The 23,177-nt window shown below is 51.6% G+C and overlaps 2 protein-coding genes across 2 annotated transcripts in view; both read left to right on the top strand.

Moving 5' to 3' along the window:
• Nucleotides 1–23,177, top strand: part of MAPRE3 (microtubule associated protein RP/EB family member 3) — a 420,985-nt gene that overhangs the window by 147,797 nt on the left and 250,011 nt on the right. The gene's annotated exons all lie outside the window — the stretch shown is intronic.
• Nucleotides 4,484–22,667, top strand: SLC35F6 (solute carrier family 35 member F6). The gene is made up of 6 exons (XM_050753832.1): nt 4,484–4,670; nt 15,699–15,771; nt 16,480–16,651; nt 16,903–17,115; nt 17,809–17,919; nt 19,494–22,667. Exons 1-6 carry the CDS (start codon nt 4,594–4,596, stop codon nt 19,961–19,963), a joined length of 1,116 nt encoding a protein of 371 aa, XP_050609789.1. The 5' UTR covers nt 4,484–4,593; the 3' UTR covers nt 19,964–22,667.

The raw sequence follows: 23,177 nt of genomic DNA, 5'->3' as shown, positions 1-23,177 counted from the left end.
TTTTGTAGAGATGGGGGTCTGGCTATGTTGCCCAAGCTGCTCTCAAACTCCTGAGATCAGGAGGCCTTGGCCTCCCAAAGTGCCGGGATAACAGATGAGCCACCACACAGGCCACCTCCTGTTCATCTAAAATGAAGTTGCCAGCCAGCTGGGCGTGGTGGCTCACGCCTGTAATCCCAACATTTTGGGAGGCCAAGGCGGGTGGATCACTTGAGGTCAGGAGTTCAAGACCAGCCTGGCCAACATGGTGAAACCCTATCTCTACTAAAAATACAAAAAAATGTAGCTGGGCGTGATAGTGCTTACCTGTAATCCCAGCTGCTCGGGAGGCTGAGGCAGGAGAATTGCTTGAACCCGGGAGGCAGAAGTTGCAGTGAGCCGAGATTGTGCCACTGCACTCCAGCCTGGATGACAGAGCACGACTTCATCTTAAAAAAAAAAAAGAAAAAGAAAGAAAAAAAGAAAGTGCGGAGGCACAAAATATAAGTTAAAGAGTTTACTTAGCCAAAATAAGGACAGCTGCCCAAAAGACTCAGAACCAAGTGATCTTGGATATGAGTTCCCTTCCCTCTTTGTTACAAACAGGTTTTTAAAGGCAGAAAAAGGAGGACAAGGAGTGGGCTGATACAAAATTGTTTGTCAGGAATTCTCATTGGTTTACAGAAATCACATTGATTAGCGATTGGCTGTATAGTGCTAAGCTATAGGATGTGAGATACAGTGTTCAGTGCAGCATTGTTAGGTTAATTTATAGCTGTGGCAATAGCAAGCAGTTTCAAGAGATAAATACATAACTCAAAGTGGGAGTAGGACTTGTTTGCTGTCTCATTTTAATGTCTCTCTGGGCCTGATAACTTATAGGACTCGCATTCCTCAGGTAAAAGTTATTTTCTCACCACTGAAACAAGATCTGCAGCATAGGGGAAGTGTGCTGGCTGGGTCTGAAGTCATTTTCCAAAATATCCGAGGCGTTTAAATCAGAGCAACTCCATCTTGAACAGGGGCTGGGTAAAATGAGGCTGAGACCTACTGGGCTGCATTCCCAGGAGGTTAGGCATTCTAAGACACAGGACGAGATAGGAAGTGGGCACAAGATACAGGTCACAAAGACCTTGCTGATAAAACAGGATGCAGTAAAGAAGCGGCTAAAACCCACCAAAACCAAGACAGTGACAAAAGTGACCTCTGATTTTTCTCACTGCTCATTATATGCTATTTATAATGCATTAGCATGCTAAAAGACAATCCCACCAGTGCCCGACAGTTTACAGATGCCATGGCAGCATCTGGAAGTTAACCTACATGGTCTAAAAAGGGGAGGAACCCTTAGTTCTGGCAATTGCCCACCCGTTTCCCAGAAAACTCATGAATAATCCACCCCTTGTTTGGCATATAATCCAGAAATATCCATAAAAATAGCCGATTGGCTGCCCTCAGGGCTGCTCTGGCAATGGAGTAACCATTCTTTATCCTTTACTTTCTTAATAAACTTGCCTTCACTTTATGGATTCCCCACAATGTGCCAGGTCCAAGAACCCTCTCTTGGGGTCTGGATCAGAACCCCTTTCTGGTAATAAAAGGGTCTTGTCTCTGGCATGACAGGGCATGGGTGCAGACTACAGTGCTGGGAAAGGTATATTAGGAGCAGTTTTTTTCTTTTCTTTTTTCTTTTTTCTTTTTTTTTTTTTTTTTGAGACGGTGTCTCGCTCTGTCGCCCAGGCTGGAGTGCAGTGGCCGGATCTCAGCTCACTGCAAGCTCTGCCTCCCGGGTTTACGCCATTCTCCTGCCTCAGCCTCCCGAGTAGCTGGGACTACAGGCGCCCGCCACCTCGCCCGGCTAGTTTTTTTTGTATTTTTTAGTAGAGACGGGGTTTCACTGTGTTAGCCAGGATGGTCTCGATCTCCTGACCTCATGATCCACCTGTCTCGGCCTCCCAAAGTGCTGGGATTACAGGCTTGAGCCACCGCGCCCGGCCTTCTTTTCTTTTTTCTTTTCTTTTTTCTTTTTTCTCTTTTCTTTTTTTTTTAGACAGAGTTTTCGCTCTTGTTGCCCAGGCTGGAGTGCAATGGCTCGATCTTGGCTCACTGCAACCTCCGCCTCCCAGGTCCAAGCGATTCTCCTGCCTCAGCCTCCGGAGTAGCTGAGATTACAAGCACGCACCGCCATGCCCAGCTAATTTTTTGTATTTTAGTAGAGACAGGGTTTCACTATATTGGTCAGGCTAGTCTTGAACTCCTGACCTCAGGTGATCCACCTGCCTCAGCCTCCCAAAGTGCTGGGATTACAGGCGCGAACCACCGCGCCCAGACTTTTTTTTTTTTTTAAGACGAGGTGTCACCTTGTCACCCAGGCTGGAGCGCAGTGGCACGATCTCAGTTCATTTCAACCTCCACCTCCAGGGACTCAAGCGATCCTCCTACTTAGCCTCCTGAGTAGCTAGGATTATGGGTACTTGTCATGACACTCAGCTAATTTTTGCATTTTTAGTAGAGGCTGAGTTTTGCCATGTTGCCCAGGCTTGTCTGGAAATCTTGAGCTCAAGAATCCTCCTGCTTCAGCCTCCCAAAGTGCTAGGATTACAGGTGTGAACCACCACACCCGGCCAAGAGTAGGATTTTAAAAGCCAGAACCCCTTGAGGACTAAGCTCTGATTTTTTTTACCTTGCCCAAATTCCTATCTAAGAGGTCTGGAGAGTCATGCCCTACAAGCTATAAATTCTCATCAGACGGGTTTTATTTGACCCTATATATCGTGACTTACTTTCCAATCTGACTCTAGCATAATATTATGTGACAAAGAAGAAAGTCAAAAGATTTTACCAGAAAACATGTTTCTTTGCCATATCTTGAAATGGCGCTGCAAATCAGTCTCTTGTGGGGGAAAATTTGCATCTGTAAAGAATGTCTATTACCAGCCGGGAGCGGTGACTCACGCCTGTAATCCCAGCACTTTGGGGGGCTGAGGTGGGTGGATCACGAGATCAGGAGTTTAAGACCAGCCTGGCCAACATGGTGAGACCCCCGTCTCTACTAGAAATACAAAAATTAGCCAGGCCTGGTGGCAGGCGCCTAAATCCCAGCTACTTGGGAGGCTGAGGCAGAGAACTGATTGAACCCGGGAGGTGGAGGCTGCAGTGAGCCGAGATCGTACCACTGCACTCCAGCCTGGGAGACAGAGCAAGACTCTGTCTCAAAAAAAAAAAAAAAAAAAAAAAAAAAAAAAAAGAATCTCTATTAACATAGATATTTTTTCCCTTTCCTTCCCCACCCTCTATCCTCCTCCCGGCTTTGAGTTGTCCCGCCTTTCTGGACCAAACCAATATATTTCTTAAATGTATTTGATTGATGTCTAGTGCCTCTCTAAAACGCTGCGCCCCGACCACTTGGGCACATGTTCTCACGACCTCCTGAGGGCTGTGTCACGGGCCATGGTCACTCATATTTGGCTGAGAAGAAATCCCTTCAAATATTTTAGGGTTTGACTCTTTGTCAGCACCCTCTTCAAACAAACCTAGGGATGGTCTCTCTGCCTGGATGCCTCTGTGCTGCGACCAGAAGGTCCACAAAGGAGCAGTGAAGCAGGGCTTGGTGCAGGGGCCATGCGGAAGGCACGGATTTTTGGAGACTGGAGAACCCAAGCGCAAATCCCTATCCCACTGCTCACCAACAGGTTCTTAAGCAAATCACTCTGCTTCTCTGAATTTACTGTCCTCCGCTATAAAATGGTCTTCTCGGCAACTGGAGCTAGATGGCTTCGCCACTTTGCTGAGAGATATGAACTGTGCCCAAGGTGGGCGGTGTCAGAGAGGAGCCCCGACGTGGAAACGTCCAGCGTGGGAATCTCTTCTTTACAGGGTCCCCAAGGAACTCCCGGCAGGCCCACTTCAGGGCTCCTTTCTGACACTGCCCAGCTCAACCTCTCAAAACGATTCACAAAATGCTGTAATATCCACGATCCACCCTCACTGCACTGTCCCATCCGCCCCTTTTACAAATAGGAAGACCCAAAGACAAAAATAAGAAACCAAGGCCAGGCGCGGTGGATCACGCCTGTAATCCCAATACTTTGGGAGGCCGAGGCGGGCGAATCACCTGAGGTCGGGAGTTCGAGACCAGCCTGGCCAACATGGGGAAGCCCTGTCTTGTCTCTACTAAAAGTACAAAAAAATTAGCTGGGCGTGGTGGCGGGCGCCTGTAATCCGAGCTACTCGGGAGGCTGAGGCAGTAGAATCGCTTGAACCCAGGAGGCGGAGGTTGCCGTGAGTCGAGATCATGCCACCGCACTCCAGCCTGGGCGACAGGGTGAGACTCCTTCTCAAAAACAAAACAAAACAAAAAACTGGGGGAGGGCGACGAAGAGAAGAAAAAAAAATTAGGAAGACCTGGGCGGTGATTTGCCAGGGCCAAGGCGTGGCCACCAAAGCGCTCCAGGCCGACTCCGCAGAGCGCGGGCACCATGGCTCAGGCGCGCTCCCCGGGGGCGGGGCGAGCGGGAGGGGTCACGTGACGCCCGGCCCGGAAGCGCTCGCGCAGGAGACCCCGGGTGACGGGCCCGGGTGCCGCTAACTGGACCGAGCCCCAGCGTCCGCGACATGGCCTGGACCAAGTACCAGCTGTTCCTGGCCGGGCTCATGCTCGTTACCGGCTCCATCAACACGCTCTCGGCAAAGTGAGTCTGGGCCCTGACGGGCACGCAGGCCCTGGCGACCCCCGCGCTCGTTCTACGCCTTCCCCCTTCTCGGCCCTGCCCTCCCGGCTTCTCCTGCTTTCCCACTTGCTCCAGTCAGTTCGCGCGCTTTATGACCACCCAAGGGATGCGAGGCCCAGGGAAATGCGGAGCGGGGCTGCACCCCGTGCGGGAGGATCCGCGCCCCGGCTTTGACTTGCTGTACAGCCTCCGCGCCTGTTTCCACATCTTTTAACAGGAGGGTTGGCCGATTCCTTTCCGCGGCCCTTCCAGTGCCGGCGTCCAAGCCTGAGCACCTCCCTCCATGAGCTGGGAGAGACCCCAGGACTTGTACACACGAGCTGCAGTAGTGGCTGTGCAGGCCGAGTGACCCAGTGAGCGTGGAGGCCTCAAGCGGCAGACAGGGAGGTACCCCACGGCCCCGCAAGGATGAGGGGTTAGAGCTGCGCCTTGAAGCTTAGGTGGGATTTCGGAATGTGGCTGAGACTTTAAGCCAAGGAAAGTCTACGGAAAGGCCAGATCAAAGTCGGCTGTAACCAGCATCAAACGCCCAGGCTAGATTTTCTCCCATAATCAGAAAAGTGCTTTTGAGCTGGGGAATGACATGTTGAAAGTGATATGATTCACTCGATGACATGAAGAGTCGTTTGGTGCAGGAAAAACCACTCCAAGGCTGCTGCATAGCAGATGAGGGGAACTAGGAGGTGGCAGTGAGAAGAGAAAGGAAGGGACAACTGGTGGGAGAGACCAGGTGCCGAATGGCCACAGGCCTGAACCACATGAGCAAGAAACAAAGATCACTCCAGAGTTTCTGCCTGGGAGAAGAGAAGTGCCATTAACTCAGACAGAGAGGGCAAGTGGCAGTTCAGCTCTGATGTTTTGGGGGTAAGACAGGGGGATAGTTCCCAGGAGGTTAGGGACTAAGGACCCAGGGCAGTCATGAGACTGAGGGACAGGGCCTAGCCTCCCCTCTGTTGTGGGTAGGATGGCAGTTCTTTGTCTCTCTCTGTCTCCATCTCAGGGCAGGGCCTTCCTGCCCCTCCTTTTCTTGTTGCCCAGGCTGGAGTGCAATGGCACCATCTCGGCTCACTGCAACCTCCGCCTTCTGGGTTCAAGCGATTCTCCTGCCTTAGCCTCCTGAGTAGCTGAGATTACAGGCATGCACCACCACGTCTGGCTAATTTTGTAGTTTTAGTAGAGACTGGGTTTCTCCATGTTGGTCAGGCTGGTCTTGAACTCCCGACCCCAGGTGATTTGCCGCCTCGGCCTCCCAAAATGCTGGGATTACAGGTGTGAGCCACCGTGCCCGGCCCCTCCTTTTCACCATAAGAGCTGCAATGCCCAGTGGCCTTTGAAATGATACCAAGGTACATGGAGAACAGTGGACAGTGGCCCTCTCCAAGTTAGACCTCATGTCCACCTGAGCCCTGTCAGGCTCCAGAGCGAGGTGGGATTGGTGTGGTGTGGAAAAGCTCTCATCAGGAGCTTTTCCACTCTGAAAGTGGTGTTCCAGGTCCCCTGGGTTTTCTATCTGGCTTCACACTTTGAGAAACTGTCAGCCTTTTAAAGGGAAATGGCCATTTCTTATTTCTGAGGCATTTATACCTAGCAAACTCCATCAGTGGTATGAAAAGTGCCTCATCAGGCATGTATAAGGTACCTACGGTGTGTGAGGGAAGGGGACAGAAGTGACCAAGAGGTGATCCCTACCTTCGAGATGCTTGGAATCTGAGGTGGAGGAGACACACATGTACCCACACAGCAGTCACAGTGTTCTCCCTTCCCCAAACGATGGGCACAGTCACTGGAGCCCTGGGTGGGCCCCACCTGTTCCTCTGGTTCACCTCTGGCCAGCTGTGCCTTGTGGAGAACTGCTGACTTCCAGGCCCTGCATCCTCCTGGGGATCACTCCTCATGCTGAGTCCTTAGCTGTTCAGAGGCCCCAGCCTGAGGGTTCCCATCTCAGGATCCGAATGCAGCAAAGCAAGTCTTCTGTTCTGTCATGCTAGCCAAGGCCTCTGTGAAGTGCTTAGAGAGTGGCTGTAAGTCCACTAGGGCTGTTGCCCCTAAGGAGAATCCAGATTGCCAGTTACTGCTGGGGTAAACTGTGCTGACTCACCTCCTTCCTTAGAAAACTCCAAACCAGTCAGGTAGGAAACTTACAGATCCTCAGTCCCAGAAGGCATCACCCTTAGAGGCTGCCTGAGAGTTAGGAAAAAGGCTCCCAGGTGACAGACCCAACTTTTGGTCCTGTCCCCTGCCTGACAGCTGGTGTGGGCCCTCTCAGGATCCTCCCACCCCAAGACAGGCCCCCAAATTGGACCCTAAACAGTGTTCTAAGGTCAAACCACGAGAAGGATACTCTTAGGGAGAAAGAGCATGTGGGAGCAGCTGCGTACACCCCGATGTGAAGTATGGATTTGAAATCACATTTCTGGCCAGGCACAGTGGCTTATGCCTGTCACCCGGCACTTTGGGAGGCAGAAGCGGGTGGATCACTTGAGGTCAGGAGTTTGAGATCAGCCTGACCAATATGGTGAAACCCCGTCTCTACTAAAAATACAAAAATTAGCTGGACATGGTAGTGTGACCTGTAGTCCCAGCTACTTGGGAGGCTGAGAAAGGAGAATTGCTTGAACCTGGGAGGCGGAGGTTGCAAGGAGCCAAGATTGCACCACTGCACTCCAGCCTGGGTGACAGAGTGAGACTCAGTCTCAAAAAAAAAAAAAAAAAAAAAAAGAAATCACATTGTTGACCCATGGTTTCCAGCAGGCACAGATAGGCAAGCATGTACTGACAACTAGCAGAAGCATCTCATGCACAAAGAGCACCTCGCATGCCCCAGGCCCTGCTCTGCCCTTTCATGTGTGAACTCAGGGAATTCTCATAACCGCCCTATCAGACAGAGCTAGGGGCTGATATTCCTGTATAAGGAAACTGAGGTAGGAAATGATTACATTCCTTGCCCAAGTTCAACTTAGCTACTAAGTGGCAGAGTTTATAGTTGAGCCAGCATGGTCTGGCTCTAGCATCCATGCTCTTAACCACCACTGGAGGGTGTGGCTAGGGACTTCTCCGGTCATTTTGGGGGCATTTAGAGTTGTTAAAAGCAGATAAATCATCCAGTCTAATCCCCACAATTTACAAAGGAGGCCCTAGGAGAAGTTTCTTTCTGTGATTCAACTGTTTGGTGTCTGAATGAAGGCTGGAACCCAGGCCTCAGGACTTTAAGTCCTGTTCTTTTATGACTGTGATACCCCAAAGTCCCTCCTTCCTGAGGGTTTCCTCCCACAGCTCCCCAGGACAGGACAGACAAGCCTGTGCTTGTGGAAGTTGTAAACCTGTAAGTGGCATCTACCCTTCCAGCCTTTGATGTGTCCTCTCTCCAGGACTGGGTGTCAAGCCTCTCAGCCGGCCTGGAGACCCTGCTGTCACCAGCCTACTTGTCCTCCCGCTGGAGCCCAGGCCACTCAAGGTTCAGACTGACAGCCTATGGTTGTCTCTGGCAGTTTCTTGGCCTGTGACAAGAGCATGATGTTTCCCTTCCCAGGTTCTTGGGAGGATGAAAGGCAGTGGATGAGGAAGCACATCTGAGCACGTGCTGCCTGCTGTGCTGGGGCCACAGGTCAACTTTCCTCTCTGCACGCTCAGCAGGCTTTGGGAGACTGCCACCAGCCATGCTGGCCCTGTGGCCCCATCCCTGGGTCCTGGCAGGGGGCCCCTCCCTGTGAAGTGGCTTCTTCTTTCCCTGGCTGTTTTCTCAAAACCTCCTCACTAGCACCTTCTGTCAATCAACTTCTTTAGGCCAAGCCACTTCTGTCTGCCTGAGCCGGTGCCCATCCTCAGGTACTCATTTCAGAGCCCCAGTCTACTGAATCCAACTGAGGTTCTACATATGAAGAACCGAGGTCAACTGAGCACTGTGGCTCCAGCCTGTAATCCCAGCACTTTGGGAGGCCGAGGTGGGATGATCATTTGAGCCCAGGAGTTCAAGATCAGCCTGGACAACATAGGGAGACCTCGTTCTCTACAAATAATAGTAATTAATTAATTAATTAATAGAGCCAGGGTCTAGTAGATGCCCACTAAGTAAAGCTCAGCTCCCCTCCTAAGTTCTGCAGGCTGTAGGGCCCTCCCAGCCAGGCAGGGATATGAGCCTGACTTCCCTTCATGCCCAGGCCAGGGACCCTGCCAAGGAAGTGGCAGGAAGCCTGGAAACCACTAGGCCTCTACTAGAGAAGAGGCGTTAGCTCTTCTTCTGTGTCCTTTCTGTGCCAGCTCCAATGTTTGCCCTTGGCAGCTGCCCCCACCACCCTTTGGTTCCATGAACTGGCATGGGATAATTGCTTCAAAGGGGTTGTTGGGCCAGCTTGAGGAAGTCTTAACTCAGGAGGACAATGTAGTAGGGTGGGAAGTGCATAAAGCTTGGGAGCTGGGAAATAGATGAGCCACTGGGCCTGAGCCTCAGTTTCCTCATCTGTAAAATGGACTTGGTGATCCCTGCTCTACCTTCTTCCCGGACACTGAAGATCTACTGAGGAAGGTTTCCTTTTTTTCCTTTTTTCTTTTTTTCTTTTTTTGAGACAGTCTTGCTCTGTCGCCCAGGCTGGAATGCGGTGTGATCTCAGCTCACTGCAGGCTCCGCCTCCCGGGTGCACGCATTCTCATGCCTCAGCCTCCCAAGTAACTGGGACTACAGGCGCCCACCACTATGCCTGGATAATTTTTTTGTATTTTTTTAGTAGAGACAGGGTTTCACTGTGTTAGCCAGGATGGTCTCGATCTCATGACCTCGCCCATCTCGGCCTCCCAAAGTGCTGGGATTACAGGCGTGAGCCACTGCACCAGCCTTTTCTTTTTTTTTAAAGACGCAGTCTCTCTGTTGCCCAGGCTGGAGTGTAGTGGTGCCATCTCAGCTTACTGCAGCCTTGAGCCATCCTCCCACCTCAGCCTCCCAAGTCAACGGGACCACAGACACCTGCCACCATGCCCACCTAATTTTTGTATTTTTTGTAGAGACAGCATCTTGCCATGTTTCCCAGGCTGGTCTCAAACTCCTGGCTCAAGCAATCCATCTGCCTCAGCCTCCCACAGTGTTGGGATTACAGGCATGCACCACCACACCCAGCATGAGGAAAGTTTCTAGTCCATAGAGATGAGAGGGCTCATCATTGTCACCTCAGGAGCCAGGGCCACCTGCTGTGGCACCCCATAGAGTAGAGAAGCCTTGGCCCTTCTGTAGGTCCCAGGCAGGAGAAAGAAGGGGACTCACTGGGCTTGACAAGCTGGGGACACAAGAGGAAGTGGCAGAGATTCTGTGGGAATGACCACAGCTAATCTGCCCAAGCCAGCCCCGTCGCCACTTCCTCAGTCTGTGTTCTCCACCCCCGCTCACGTGGACGTGCACACCTCCCAGAATGCTGAGCTTTGAGTTTGGGCCTGGCCAAACTAGGGAGTGACTCACCACCCAGCACGGAGAGCCCACTCCCCAGCCTGCCTGCCGAAAGGAGGGCCTCAGCTTGTTCCCGCGAGGGCCCTTCGGGCCTCCTGCCCCGGAGGTCATCTCCCCTAGAATGCAGTGTCTGCGGGGAAGACAGGCCTATCTGCTGGGCTGCCCCTCTCCTCCCACCAGCTAGGGGAGCAGGAACTCAGAGGAGAGCTTCAGAGCATCAGGGAGGGGGCGCATAACTGCCTGCTGAACTTCCAGGGTACTGGCCCTGTCTCAACCCCTGAGGAGCTGTGGGCCCCTGGAGCCCTCTCTGGCGCCTGGGTTCCTGTCTGTCAAATAAGGAGTTCTGTTCAGCTGATGGCTGAGTTTCTTCTGTTTCAGCATTGTGGCTCTGTGAACTGCAGGGACAATGGCCTGAGGCCCCTCCAGCCACCTCTACCTCAGCCAGCAGGACAGGTTCCAGATGTTTTTCCAGTAGCTTTCAGGCTGAAGCACAGCTGGGGCCACACTGACCCCAGCAAGGGGGAGATGGCTTCTGTTCAATGAAGGGAAAGGAGAAGGGGCAGAAAATGAGTTTTGCTGAATACCTGCCATGTGCCAGGTCATGTATATACCCTTATATCATGTATTGCTTCTGACAGTTTGTCAGTGTTGGTAAGATTATCCCTGTAACTTGTCTAGCCTGTGGGACTTAAAACTCTGGGTTTTTTCTGTATTCTGCCTTTTCTGAGCATAAATTCAAGCAAGGTTTGACCCTGGATCTGCCTTAAGCCTCAGAGTCCCCATCTAAAATGAGGATCCTTGTTGTAAGGCTTAATGGAGTGTCCTATGAATTGTGCATTTAAGGAAACATGAGCTGGGCGCAGTGGCTCACACCTGTAATCCCAGCACTTTGGGAGGCTGAGGCAGGTAGATCTCTTGAGGCCAGGAGTTCGAGACCATCCTGGGCAACATAACAAGGCCCCGCCTTTACAGAAAATACAAAAATTAGCCGAGCATGGTGGCCCATGCCTGTAGTGCCAGCTACTCAGGAGGCTGAGGTGGGAGGATCACTTGAGCCTTGGGAGGCTGAGGCTGTAGTGAGCCGTGATCCTGTCTGAAAAAAACAAAACAAAAAGACAAATGTTGTTGGCCAGACGCAGTGGCTCATACCTGTAATCCCATCAGTTTGGGAGATCGATGTGGGTGGATCACTTGAGGTCAGGAGTTCGAGACCAACCTGGCCAACATGGTGAAACTCCATCTCTACAAAACAATATAAAAATTAGCTGGGCATGGTAGTGGGTACCCAGAATCCCAGCTACTTGGGAGGCTAAGGCAGGAGGATCACTTGAACCTGGAAAGCAGAGGTTGCAGTGAGCCAAGATCACGTTGCTACACTCCAGCCTGGGTGACAGAGGGAGGCTCTGTTTCAAAAAAAAAAAAAACAGAACAAAAACAAAAGACAACAAAAAACAAACATTGTGGGGCCGGGCGCGGTGGCTCAAGCCTGTAATCCCAGCACTTTGGGAGGCCGAGACGGGCGGATCATGAGGTCAGGAGATCGAGACCATCCTGGCTAACACAGTGAAACCCCGTCTCTACTAAAAAATACAAAAACTTAGCCGGGCGAGGTGGCAGGCGCCTGTAGTCCCAGCTACTCGGGAGGCTGAGGCAGGAGAATGGCGTGAACCCGGGAGGCGGAGCTTGCAGTGAGCTGAGATCCGGCCACTGCACTCCAGCCTGGGTGACAGAGCGAGACTCCGTCTCAAAAAAAAAAAAAAAAAAAAAAAAACAAACATTGTGAAGGACTGACAGCAAAGTGCTGTCCACCTTAGGGGTCACTGCTGTCATCCCCAGGCACACTGGGGCTGGATTTTTGTTCTAGCCTGTGAGGCTGGGGTCTTTCTGATTCTGCACCTTGAGTCGAAGCCTGTCTCCAATCCAGGATGAGAAGCCTGGTTTTCTGCCCCAAGGTACCTGCAGGCCTGAGCATCTCAGGCTGGGCAAGGCATCCCATGCTGCTGATACCCAATCCCTTGGGCTGTCAGCCTGCCCCAGGCCCTCAGATACAAAGAGATTCCATTTCCCCAGCCGGGAGCGCTGCCAGCCAGGCCTGTCTAGGCAGAGCTATCTGTGGAGAAAGCGAAGACAACCCTTGTGGGAGGTAGGGAGCTCAGCACCAGCCCTACAGTCAGCTCCCCAAGAAGCGCCCCAACTTTGGGGAAGGATAGGCCCCAAGGGGTTTCCCCTGTGGACCAGCTCGTTCTACCAGCAGGGGGCCCTCAGACTCAGGTGGGAAGTAGGACTTGTGAAAACGTGGCCTCTGCACTGCAGTACCTGGCCTGTTTGCTGGGAGGGGTCTGGAAGTCTCATTCGTTCTACAAAAAATGTTGAGCTTCCGTAGAGTAACGTGCCAGGAGCAGAGGATTGAGAGATGTGGAAGCAGCCGGGTGCTGAGCTCTCTCAGATGACAGTAAATGAGGAACCAGAATGTGCTGGGTGTGTGAGTTGTCATTACTATAAGTGACTCAGGCAGTAGCCCAGCATGAGTTCTGGGTGGTGACCCCACAGCCAGATCAGGGAGGACTTCTTGAGCCTACCAGTCTGTGGTCTGGGTGTGGAACCAGGATGAGGAAGCAGCTTCCATACCTGCCCCCTTCAGACAAAAATAATAATAAAATAAATAATAATAATAATAATCCTTGCCTGAAGCTTCTGGTCAACCTTCATGGACCTGGCAATAGCTCCCTTGTCCCTCTTAGAGGAGCCTTGGCTCCTGGCCTGGGGATTCCCATCTCTCTGACTTCACTTGCTCTGGGCAGTTGGCTCTGTGCCCTTGGTAAGGCTTGACCTCTTCTCTCTTCCTTGCTTTGCCTCTGTTTCACTCAGTTGCCTCATGCAAGCCTTCTCAGGCGGCTCTTTCTGCAAAAGCAAGACTGGGTTCGAGAGCAGCCCTGATGGGTCTGTGGCCTTTACCCATGTTCCATGTGCTGTTCTGGCCAGGGATGCAAGAGCCAACAGCAAATCAGGCAGAAATTAGGCACCATGGGTACAGTGGCTCATGCCTGTAAATGATTTGTGCAGACCAGCCTGGGCAACATAGTGAGACCCTCTCTCTAAAAAAAAAAGAGAAAGAAATGAGACTCCAGCCCATGAGGTCAGGTGTTTTCCTGACCTGGGTGGAGGCTTCCCCTGCTCCCAAACTCCCTGTTTTCTTTGCCCCACTGGTACTGGGGCTGGTTACAGCCTGGTCCCCAAGCCTTGCCAGGCTCCCGGTTTCTCTCTGCCTTCTAACCAGTTCTGTCCGAACTTCTCCCTTCAACTCTCCTTTGCCCCCGCCATTCCTAAGAACCACAAGCAGTCTTAACTACCCCTCTTTCTCCACATCTCCAGGAGCTGGTGGGGTCTCTCACTGTGGAATAGGTTTGCCATAGCCCTGTTTTCTTCCTCAAACTCAGAGGCATATAGAGAAGCCAAAGCTGCACAGGGACTTTGTCAAACTTAGACCCTAACTGCGGCACAACCAGTGGCACATGCTCTGGGGCACTGCGGGGGAGGTACAGGAACCAGAGGACTCCCCTGCCCTTTGGGAGCTGAGGCTCGCTACAGAGATGAGCCAATGGCAGTGCAGAGCTGTGCACTGCAATCTGACTACCCTGGAAAGACATTTCAAGGAAAGACATTTAATAAAAAGAAGCCCCGAGTCTTGCACTTTAGAGACATCCACTGCCTATGCAGGGTATGCTGCAGTAGGAGCAGGTCAGTGGCCCACAGGAAACGGCTCTGGGTCTGTGTTGACTTGAGTCAGCACGTGATGTGACTGATGCATTTGGAACTGTGTCAACGAACCCAGGGTGTCAACACGAGGGAGGGGAACGCCTTGCTAGCCTCAGTCTGGGCCAGATCACATGCTCTTGGCTCTGGGCCTGGGTATGCCAGAGTATTTCCAGAAGTCAGTGACCAGGGGTGAAAGGTTAGGAGAGGCTGGAGCTGTTTAGCCAGGAGATGAGAAGATTCAGAAGAAGGTCAATAAGTCCCCAGATACCTAAAGGGCTTTCAAATGAAAGATTAGACAAGACTCCACAGACCTAACCAAGCCCAGCAAAGATGAAATTCAAGACAGACTTTTCACGCACAGATGGCAGACAGTTCAGAGTGATTGGTGGTTAAGTTGCCCAAAGCACTATGCCACAAAGGATTCTGGGCTTGTGTCTAGGCTCATTGGGGAAGTATGTCATAATCAGTCATCACCATCTGCCGGGTGCTGGCTGGGAGGTCACACCAGGAGTGTGATGTCTTTGCCACCTGCTTAAAAGTCAGCATTAGAAAGATCTTCCAAACCATTCAGGCTCTTTGAAGGTGAGCAGGTGGTCTGTATTAGGTGGTCATTTCCCAGGGCCCACATACTCGTGTAGACCAGAGGTTCTTGATATTTTTCATGCCATGGGACTCTTTGACAGTCTGGCACAGCCTATGGACCTCTTCTTACAGTAATGTTTTAAAACGTGTAAATAAAAAGACCAAGGATTGGACCAAGCGCGATGGCTCATGCCTGTGATCCCAGCACTTTGGGAGGCCAAGGAGAGCAGATCACGAGGTCAGAAGATCGAGACCATCCTGGCTAACACGGCAAAACAGTCTCTACTAAAAATTAAAAAATTTAAAAAATTAGCCAGGCGTGGTGGCGGGCGCCCTGTAGTCCCAGCTGCTTGGGAGGATGAGGCAGGAGAATGGCGTGAACCCGGGAGGTGGAGCTTGCAGTGAGCCAAGATCTTGCCACTGCACTCCAGCCTGGGCGATGGTGAGACTCCGTGAAAAAAAAAAAAAAAAAAAAAAAAAAAAAGACCAAGGATTACAAAAGAAGTCAATTAAATTGAAATACAGTTATCAAACACTTAAAAAAAGCAAATTTGTGATATAGTAATATATATAGATATGCTTCTTTTTCTTTTTTTTGAGACAAGATCTTGCTCCATCGTCCAGGCTGGAGTGCAGTAGTGCAATCTCGGCTCACTGCAGCCTCTGCCCCCCAGGTTCAAGTGAGTCTCATGCCTCAGCCTCCTGAGTAGCTGGGATTACAGGCTTGCACCACCATGCCCGGCTAATTTTTGTATTTTTAGTAGAGATGGGGTTTCACCATGTTGGCCAGGCTGGTCTTGAATGCCTGACCTCAAGTGATCCACCCACCTCAGCCTCCCAAAGTGCTGGGATTACAGGTGTGAGCCACTGCGCCCAGCTATATAGAAATGTTTTCTAGTACATTAAATTATAAGTGGGTCTGACTACTGTAATTTTCATGAGTGATGAGTGTAAATGATACCTCACGATACATACAATGACTATAATATGATCACGAGAGTATCTGTGATTTCTATGCATTACAGAGGCACAGACACAGTAACTTGAGGAAATGCCAAGTTACAACTACTTGAGGTGAAGACCGGCCCCTTTGAGAGGGAGCGCCACTCTGGGGCCGAGTCACCCAGGTCTGGGCCTCTTGACATTGAGAGGTGTGAGCCTCTTCGCTAGCACCAGGGCACAATGCTGCCAAGGTCTGACCTTCCCTCTCTCTCCTACAGATGGGCGGACAATTTCGTGGCTGAGGGCTGCAGAGGGAGCAAGGAGCACAGCTTCCAGCATCCCTTCCTCCAGGTATCTGGCCGTGTCCCTCCTACCTCCTATCTCCCGGGCCTCAGACCAGGCGCCCCCGCCATGAGGCCAGGGTGTTTCCTGACCTATGAGTGAAGACTTCTTCTGCTCCCTGAAGAGCCATCCACTTCTCTCTCTCCCTCCCCAGAGCAGAATCCAAGGTCTAGAAGAGGGCAAAGAGCACCATCCTCTGCGAAAGTCCTGGCAAGTGGTCATGTCCTCACCACACCCAAGTCAGGACACGTGGAAAACATCAACCCTAGTGACAAGTCGGCTCTGTATCCACTGGGAGCCCAGACACCATTTGGGACAGGGCAGACACCATAAATGGAAGACACTATTTGTTGAACTGAGAATCAGGAGACTCAAATGTCAGCCCCAGCTCTACCTCTTTGTGGCCTTACATAAGTCTTTGAGCCTCTCTTGGGTCTAGGTTTCTCCACCTGCGATTTGACTAGGGGTTGGCCTAGATGGATGGTTTTCAGAAAGGGCTCTGCACAGCCTTAGGGTTCATCAGGATGTATGAGGGCTTTGGGGCAGACCTAGGAGGCTATCTCTGGCCTCCATGGCAGCTCTGCATTTGTCTATGGTACATATTGGGGTTCTGGGTAAGCTCCTGTTTGACAGAAGTTTGCATTAAAAAAAGAATAGTTAAAGATGATCCCCAAGGTCCCTTCCAGCTCTGAAGTCCTCGGGTTTCCATCCCTGCAGGCAGTGGGCATGTTCCTGGGAGAATTCTCCTGCCTGGCTGCCTTCTACCTCCTCCGGTGCAGAGCCACAGGGCAATCAGACTCCAGCGTAGACTCCCAGCAGCCCTTCAACCCTCTTCTTTTCCTGCCCCCAGCGCTCTGTGACATGACAGGGACCAGCCTCATGTATGTGGGTGAGTAACCAGGCCAGGCTGAGAAGGGCTCAGGGGAGGCTGTGGCTGAAGGGGCTACTGGGGGAACAGCCCCATCCCACCCGCCTCCACTTCATCCCACCATTCCCCCAGACTTCACACGCTCAGGCATGCAGGCAGGACTGAGTGAGCACTTACTACGAGCTTGGCATGTCTCCATCCCCGAAGACCCCTTAGTAACAGATGACCTTTGCCTTGGGAAGCTAACTGTCCATTCATTTCTCCTTTCCTAGCTCTGAATATGACCAGTGCCTCTAGCTTCCAGATGCTGCGGGGTGCAGTGATCATATTCACTGGCCTGTTCTCGGTGGCCTTCTTGGGCCGGAGGCTGGTGCTGAGCCAGTGGCTGGGCATCCTAGCCACCATCGCGGGGCTGGTGGTCGTGGGCCTGGCTGACCTCCTGAGCAAGCAAGACAGTCAGCACAAGCTCAGCGAAGTGATCACAGGTGCGGCCAGAGGCAGGGACACGGGGCTGCCCTATCTTGCCCTGTCCTCCTTGGGAGCCCAGCATAGACTCATACAAGCTCTGCTATGTGTCATATGCCAAGCCCTGGGTGAGGCGGGTAGCTCTGGAGGTGATGGATAGAATGTAGGGAAGACTGCAAAGGGATGTGGCTCCACCAAGGATGAGTGGCAGGCCGGGGAGGGCGAGGGGCTGGCTTGTCCTTTGATATAGATGCAGATACAAACTACCGGATTTGGGAGTGGAAAGGAACGGGTGCTTACCAAGTGCCCAGCCTGGTGCTGAGCACTGTGTGTTCATCATCACAGTGACTCCCACAGGCCCTGAAGGGATGCATCACAGCCGATTTTACAATGAAGTGACTGTCCTGGGTCACTTAGGGTCGGGATCAGCCAAGAAATGTCTATCTCAAAGCCTGTTCCTTCTTGAAAGACCTGTGTCTTACCCTGTGGGGCAGCTCTTAGACACAGGCAGGCCTCTGGGGCCTCAGCCTGGCACTGCTGGCCCGCCCCTCAGGGACCGGGGAATCAGGGACAGGCAGTAGTGACTGTGCCTGTGAACTACAGGGGGCCCTGCAGAGGTCAGGGGCTGGCATGTTGTGTCCCTGTGGCCATGCTGTCCTGGCCCCCAGCCCCAGTGCAGCCCTGTTCTCATCTGGGTCCCTTCTTCCCCACAGGGGACCTGTTGATCATCATGGCGCAGATCATCGTCGCCATCCAGATGGTACTAGAGGAGAAGTTCGTCTACAAACACAATGTGCACCCACTGCGGGCAGTTGGCACTGAGGGTGTGTGTGGGCACAGGGGCCTGGAAGGAGTAGGGTGGAAGGGAGCATGGGGAGCTGAGCTAGGGTTCACTTGGGAGGGGGTGAACTTCCTGCCCCCCATTGCCTTCCAGATGTGTTTTGACAAATCTTCTGACACCTGCTGTGCCAGGAGCCAGAGGAGACCAAGGACAGAGATGAATGAGATGCAAGCCCTTCAGAGGAGGTGACCAGCAGGAAGAAAGGGCAGTCAGTGAATTCAAGCTTGGACTTGTGCTCAACTGATGTCTCATTGGCCATGCCTATCTGAGTCTCTCAGGACAGGGAGGGTGGCATTCGAGCTGCAAATTTCAACAGGCAGTAGTAGGAGCAACTCCAGAGCAAAGGCACGGGGGGCTGGACATGACTTTGAAAACCAGTGAGGAATAATTTGAGTGTAGCTGGGTGCGGTGGCTCATGCCTGTAATCCCAGCACTTTGGGAGGCCAAAGCAGGTGGATCACCTGAGCTCAGGAGTTTGAAACCAGCCTGCCCAACATGGCAAAACCCTGTCTCTACAAAAAATACAAAAATTAGCTCGGTGTGGTGGCGCATGTCTGTAGTCCCAGCTACTCAGGAGACTGAGACAGGAGAAATCACTTAAACCGGGGGAGCGGAAGTGGCAGCAAGCCGAGATCGCACCACTGCACCCAGCCTGGGCAACACAGTGAGACTCCCTCTCAAAAAATAATAATAATTTGAGTGCAGTATAGGTTTGATGTTGGGGAAATAATCAGGAATTAAGTAGGTCAGGGTCATGGCATTAGAGAACTTTACCATCAAGCAAGTAGATTTAGACTTTAAATGACAGGCAGGGAGGAATCAGTGAAAGTTTTTGAGCAGGGAAGTAACTATCAAAATTATGAGATTAGCAAGATAGAGCTGTGCTTTCAAAGAATGGCCTGGGGGCTGGGGCCGTTGGGGAGCAGCTCTTGTCTGGCCCCCAGTGAGCTGAGGGGCTTAGGCAGAATGTGAATCAGCTATGTCAACAAGCATGCAGTCTATTTCCACTCATTTCTGTTTTCTAGCAAGAACTTAATGAGTGAAGCAGTGCATGGACTTACCTTCTGGCGCAAACTCCTTGTCACAGACCAGTAACACACTGAACTAGAAAGCTGTGTTTTTCCAAACTTGTGAAAATAATATAGTCAGTTGCAGCTAGCAGTTCTTTTTTTAAATGAATAGAATTTTTAAATATCAGAGCATTGTATACTGTAAGGGTGGTTATATTTTTATGAGTGTGTGTGTGTGTGTGTGTGTGTGTGTGTGTGTGTGTATATCCATGAACCTGTGCACATGTGTACTGGGTCACCATATAAAATGTATTTCTTGCTCGTGATCCAGTCAAAAAATCCCTGAGTGAAAGTGGAGAAGGGACAGCTAGAACCCATCTAATAGGCCACAAGCTCCCAATGAGAGGCTGTGGGATGTGAAAGGAGGGAGCCGGCATGAGGACCACTGGGAGGGAATGATCTGAGATCAGAGGAGGCCAAGCTGGTGGGCTGTGCTGGGGGGGTCTGGGGGCAGGTGGAGAGTGTAACTGTCTCCTCTACTCCCCAGGCCTCTTTGGTTTTGTGATCCTCTCCCTGCTGCTGGTGCCCATGTACTACATCCCCGCCGGCTCCTTCAGTGGAAACCCTCGTGGGACGCTGGAGGATGCATTGGACGCCTTCTGCCAGGTGGGCCGGCAGCCACTCATTGCTGTGGCACTGCTGGGTAACATCAGTAGCATTGCCTTCTTCAACTTCGCAGGCATCAGCGTCACCAAGGAACTGAGCGCCACCACCCGCATGGTGCTGGACAGCTTGCGCACCGTTGTCATCTGGGCACTGAGCCTGGCACTGGGCTGGGAGGCCTTTCATGCACTGCAGATCCTTGGCTTCCTCATACTCCTTATAGGCACTGCCCTCTACAACGGGCTGCACCGCCCGCTGCTGGGCCGCCTGTCCCGGGGCCGGCCCCTGGCAGAGGAGAGCGAGCAGGAGAGACTGCTGGGTGGCACCCGGACTCCCATCAATGATGCCAGCTGAGATTCCCTGGAGGCTTCTACTGCCACCCAGGTGCTCCTTCACCCTGAGACTGAGGCCACACAGGCTGGTGGGCCCCGAGTGCCTGTCCCCAAGGCCTCACCCTGTCACCTCCCTACAGAACCCCCAGGGCAGCTGCTGCCACAGAAGATAACACCCAAGTCCTCTTTTTCTCACTACCACCTGCAGGGTGGTGTTACCCAGCCCCCACGAGCCTGAGTGCAGTGACAGACCCCAGCTCTCTGGACCCCTCCTACAGCACTAGAGCTAAATCATGAAGTTGAATTGTAGGAATTGTAGATATACCCTAGTGTATCTGAATCATAAACTAGATTATCATAGTTACCTAGTTTATGAGTCATAAGCTAGATTTGATTCTCCAAAGAAGAAAAGTCGGTGAGCAAATTTAAACCAGAACTAAGCATTATATTTTCTTTTCTTTTTTTTTTTTTGAGACAGAGTCTCACTCTGTCGCCAAGGCTGGAGTGCAGTGGCATGATCTTGGCTCACTACAACTTCTGCCTCCCAGGTTCAAGTGATTCTCCTGCCGCAGACTCCCAAGTAGCTGGGATTACAGGTGCACACCACCACACCTGGGTAATTTTTGTATTTTTGTGGAGACGGGGTTTCACCGTGTTGGCCAGGTTGGTCTGGAACTCCTGACCTCAGGTGATCCACCTGCCTCAGCCTCCCAAAGTGCTGTGATTACAAGTGTGAGGCACCGCGCCTGGCCAGAACTAAGCATTATGTTTTCTAAAATTTCTAAGATCCTCCCTAAACCTGTCTGGAGACCTGGGTTTTAGCCCAGACTCTGCCTCAAACTCACTGTAGCTCCCAGCACATTACCCAGTTGCTCTGGGCCTTGGTGTTACGCTCTGGGAAGCAGATGTTGATGCTGTGGACTTAGTGCCTTCTGGCCCCAGCATTCCATGAGCCTGTGATTTTCACCAACCTGAGAAGTCAGTAACAGCCCATCCACTGGAAATACCCCTCTGCCCACAGCACCGCCCTCCTGTGCTGGTTATTTTTCTTCTTCTTTTTCTTCATTTTGAGACGGAGTCTTGCTGTGTCGCCCGGTTGGAATGCAGTGGCGTGATCTCAGCTCACTGCAACCTCCCCCTCCCAGGTTCAAGCAATTCCCCTACCTCAGCCTCCTGAGTAGCTGGGACTACAGGCACATGCCACCAGGCCCAGCTAATGTTTTGCATTTTTTAGGAGAGACGGGGTTTTGCCATGTTGGCCAGGATGGTCTCGATCTCCTGACCTCATGATCCACCTGCTTCAGCCTCCCATAGTGCTGGGATTACAGGCAGGAGCCACCATGCCCAGCGTTTTTTGTTTTTTTTTTTAAGAGACAGGGTCCTGCTTTGTCACCCAGGCACAGCTTACTGCAGCCTTGAATTCCTGGGCTCAATCAGTCCTCCTGCCTCAGCCTCCCGAGTAGCTAAGACTAACAGGTGTGTACCACCATGCCTGGTTTATTGTTTTATTTTTTTGCAGAGATGAGTCTCACTGTGTTGCCCAGACTGATCTCAAACTCCTGGCCTCAAGCGATCCCCCCATCTCAGCCTCCCAAAGTGCTGGGGTTACAGGCCTGAGCCACCACACCTGGGCAACAGTGAGACCTGTCCTTGTTTTCCTGCCCTCACTCTCACCTCCGAGGCCGCCTCTGCCTGGGAGAGATTACAGGCGAATTCCAGGCAGCCCTTGTTAATTGTTTTTATGGATTCTTTACCTGCTAGTTTAAAGACAAGGAAACTGAGGCCCAAAGTTCTACGTTGTTTGGCAAATGGAGTCTCCTACCCTCAGGTCCAGCAGCCACATGATTCTGCAGCAGACTGGGACCTAGAGCACATCTGGATTTCAGCCCCACCCCTGGCAACCTGCCTGCCTAGAGAACCCTCAAGATGACAGAATCCCCAGGATTCCACCATTTAGAGTAATTCTGGTATCCTGGGCATTGCGTTAAGTTGCTTAACTTTCATTCTGTCTTACAACAGCCTTCAGAGGTGGGAACAGGTGAAGAAACCATGCCCCAGAGAAGGTTAAGTGACTTCCTCTTCATGGAGCCAGTATTCCAACCTAGGTTTGCCTGATACCAGACCTGTGGCCCCACCTCCCATGCGGGTCTCTGTGGGGTCTTTGGGTTGGATCTCCTAGAGCTGGGCTGGAAGCCTCATGTACTGTTGTCCTCTAGGTAACCACCCTGAAGAGAAGGGGTGGCATCAGGAACCACAGGGAACTGAGCAGCCTTTGTTCCAGTGCTGCTCCTTGGAACAGTTGATTGCAGACTCAAACCATTTTCCTGGGCAGCTCAGTCATAAAACACCAAATGCTTCCTTAAAATAGCCTCTGACGGACGGGAGCTGTTGACAAGTGAAGCCCTCAGGTTGTGTGGGATTCCAGCAGGTTATTACAGCTTGTCGGGGAAGGGAGGGTCCATTCCACCAGCTTTGAATCCCAGGGTCCCCTGAGCTTCCCTGGGCCACAGTGTATGTCCCTGGAAGAAGGAAATGGACAGTGAGGATGATGGAGAGACTACAGCTGCCTTGTCTAAAACCTGGGATCTTAAGAGCATTATTTTGGTTTTATTTTTTTTTTTTTTAAAAAGGAAAATTGGCAATTGTATTAATCCATTCTCGCATTGCTATAAAGAAATACCTGAGACTGGGTAATTTAATTTATAAAGAAAAGAGGTTTGATTGGCTCACAGTTCTGCGGGCTATCCAGGAAGCATAGCAGCATCTGCTTCTGGGGAGGCCTTAGGAAACTTACAGTTATAGGGGAAGGCAAAGGGGAAGCAGACACATCTTACGTGGCCGGAGTAGGAGCAAGGGGGCGCGGGAGGAGGTGCCACACACTTTAAACAACCAGATCTCATAAGAACACTTTCAAGAGGACAGTACCAAGAGGATGCTGTTAAACCATTCATGAGAAATTCACCCCCATGATCCAGTCACCTCCCACTAGGCCCCACCTCCAAGATTGGGGATTACATTTCAATATGAGATTTGGGTGGGGACACACATCCAAACCATATCAGCAGTATTGGACTTTTTTCATGAAAGAGAAGGGGCACAAGAGGGTGTCTGGAGCTAGCCTCTAGAGTGTTGGTATGGAAAATCTCTCCAGTGTTGCCTAGTCTTCCATTCATTGTTCAAATGAAGAAACCCAAAAAGCAGAACTTCCTAAGGGTCACACAGCCAGTTACAGGCAA

The sequence above is a fragment of the Macaca thibetana genome, chromosome 13, assembly GCF_024542745.1.
Source record: "Macaca thibetana thibetana isolate TM-01 chromosome 13, ASM2454274v1, whole genome shotgun sequence".
Taxonomy (NCBI): Eukaryota; Metazoa; Chordata; class Mammalia; order Primates; family Cercopithecidae; genus Macaca; species Macaca thibetana.
The sequence above is the reverse complement of the archived record's forward strand: the minus strand, read 5'-3'. Positions and strand labels throughout refer to the sequence as shown.

Bases quoted from the DNA above. Each gene is read 5' to 3' on its own strand.
- SLC35F6 (XM_050753832.1), top strand. From the start codon at position 4,594: ATGGCCTGGACCAAGTACCAGCTGTTCCTGGCCGGGCTCATGCTCGTT. The intron at 4,671-15,698 runs GTGAGTCTGGGC...TCTCTCCTACAG, and splicing joins ATCAACACGCTCTCGGCAAA to ATGGGCGGACAATTTCGTGG. The intron at 17,116-17,808 runs GTGCGGCCAGAG...TCTTCCCCACAG, and splicing joins GCTCAGCGAAGTGATCACAG to GGGACCTGTTGATCATCATG.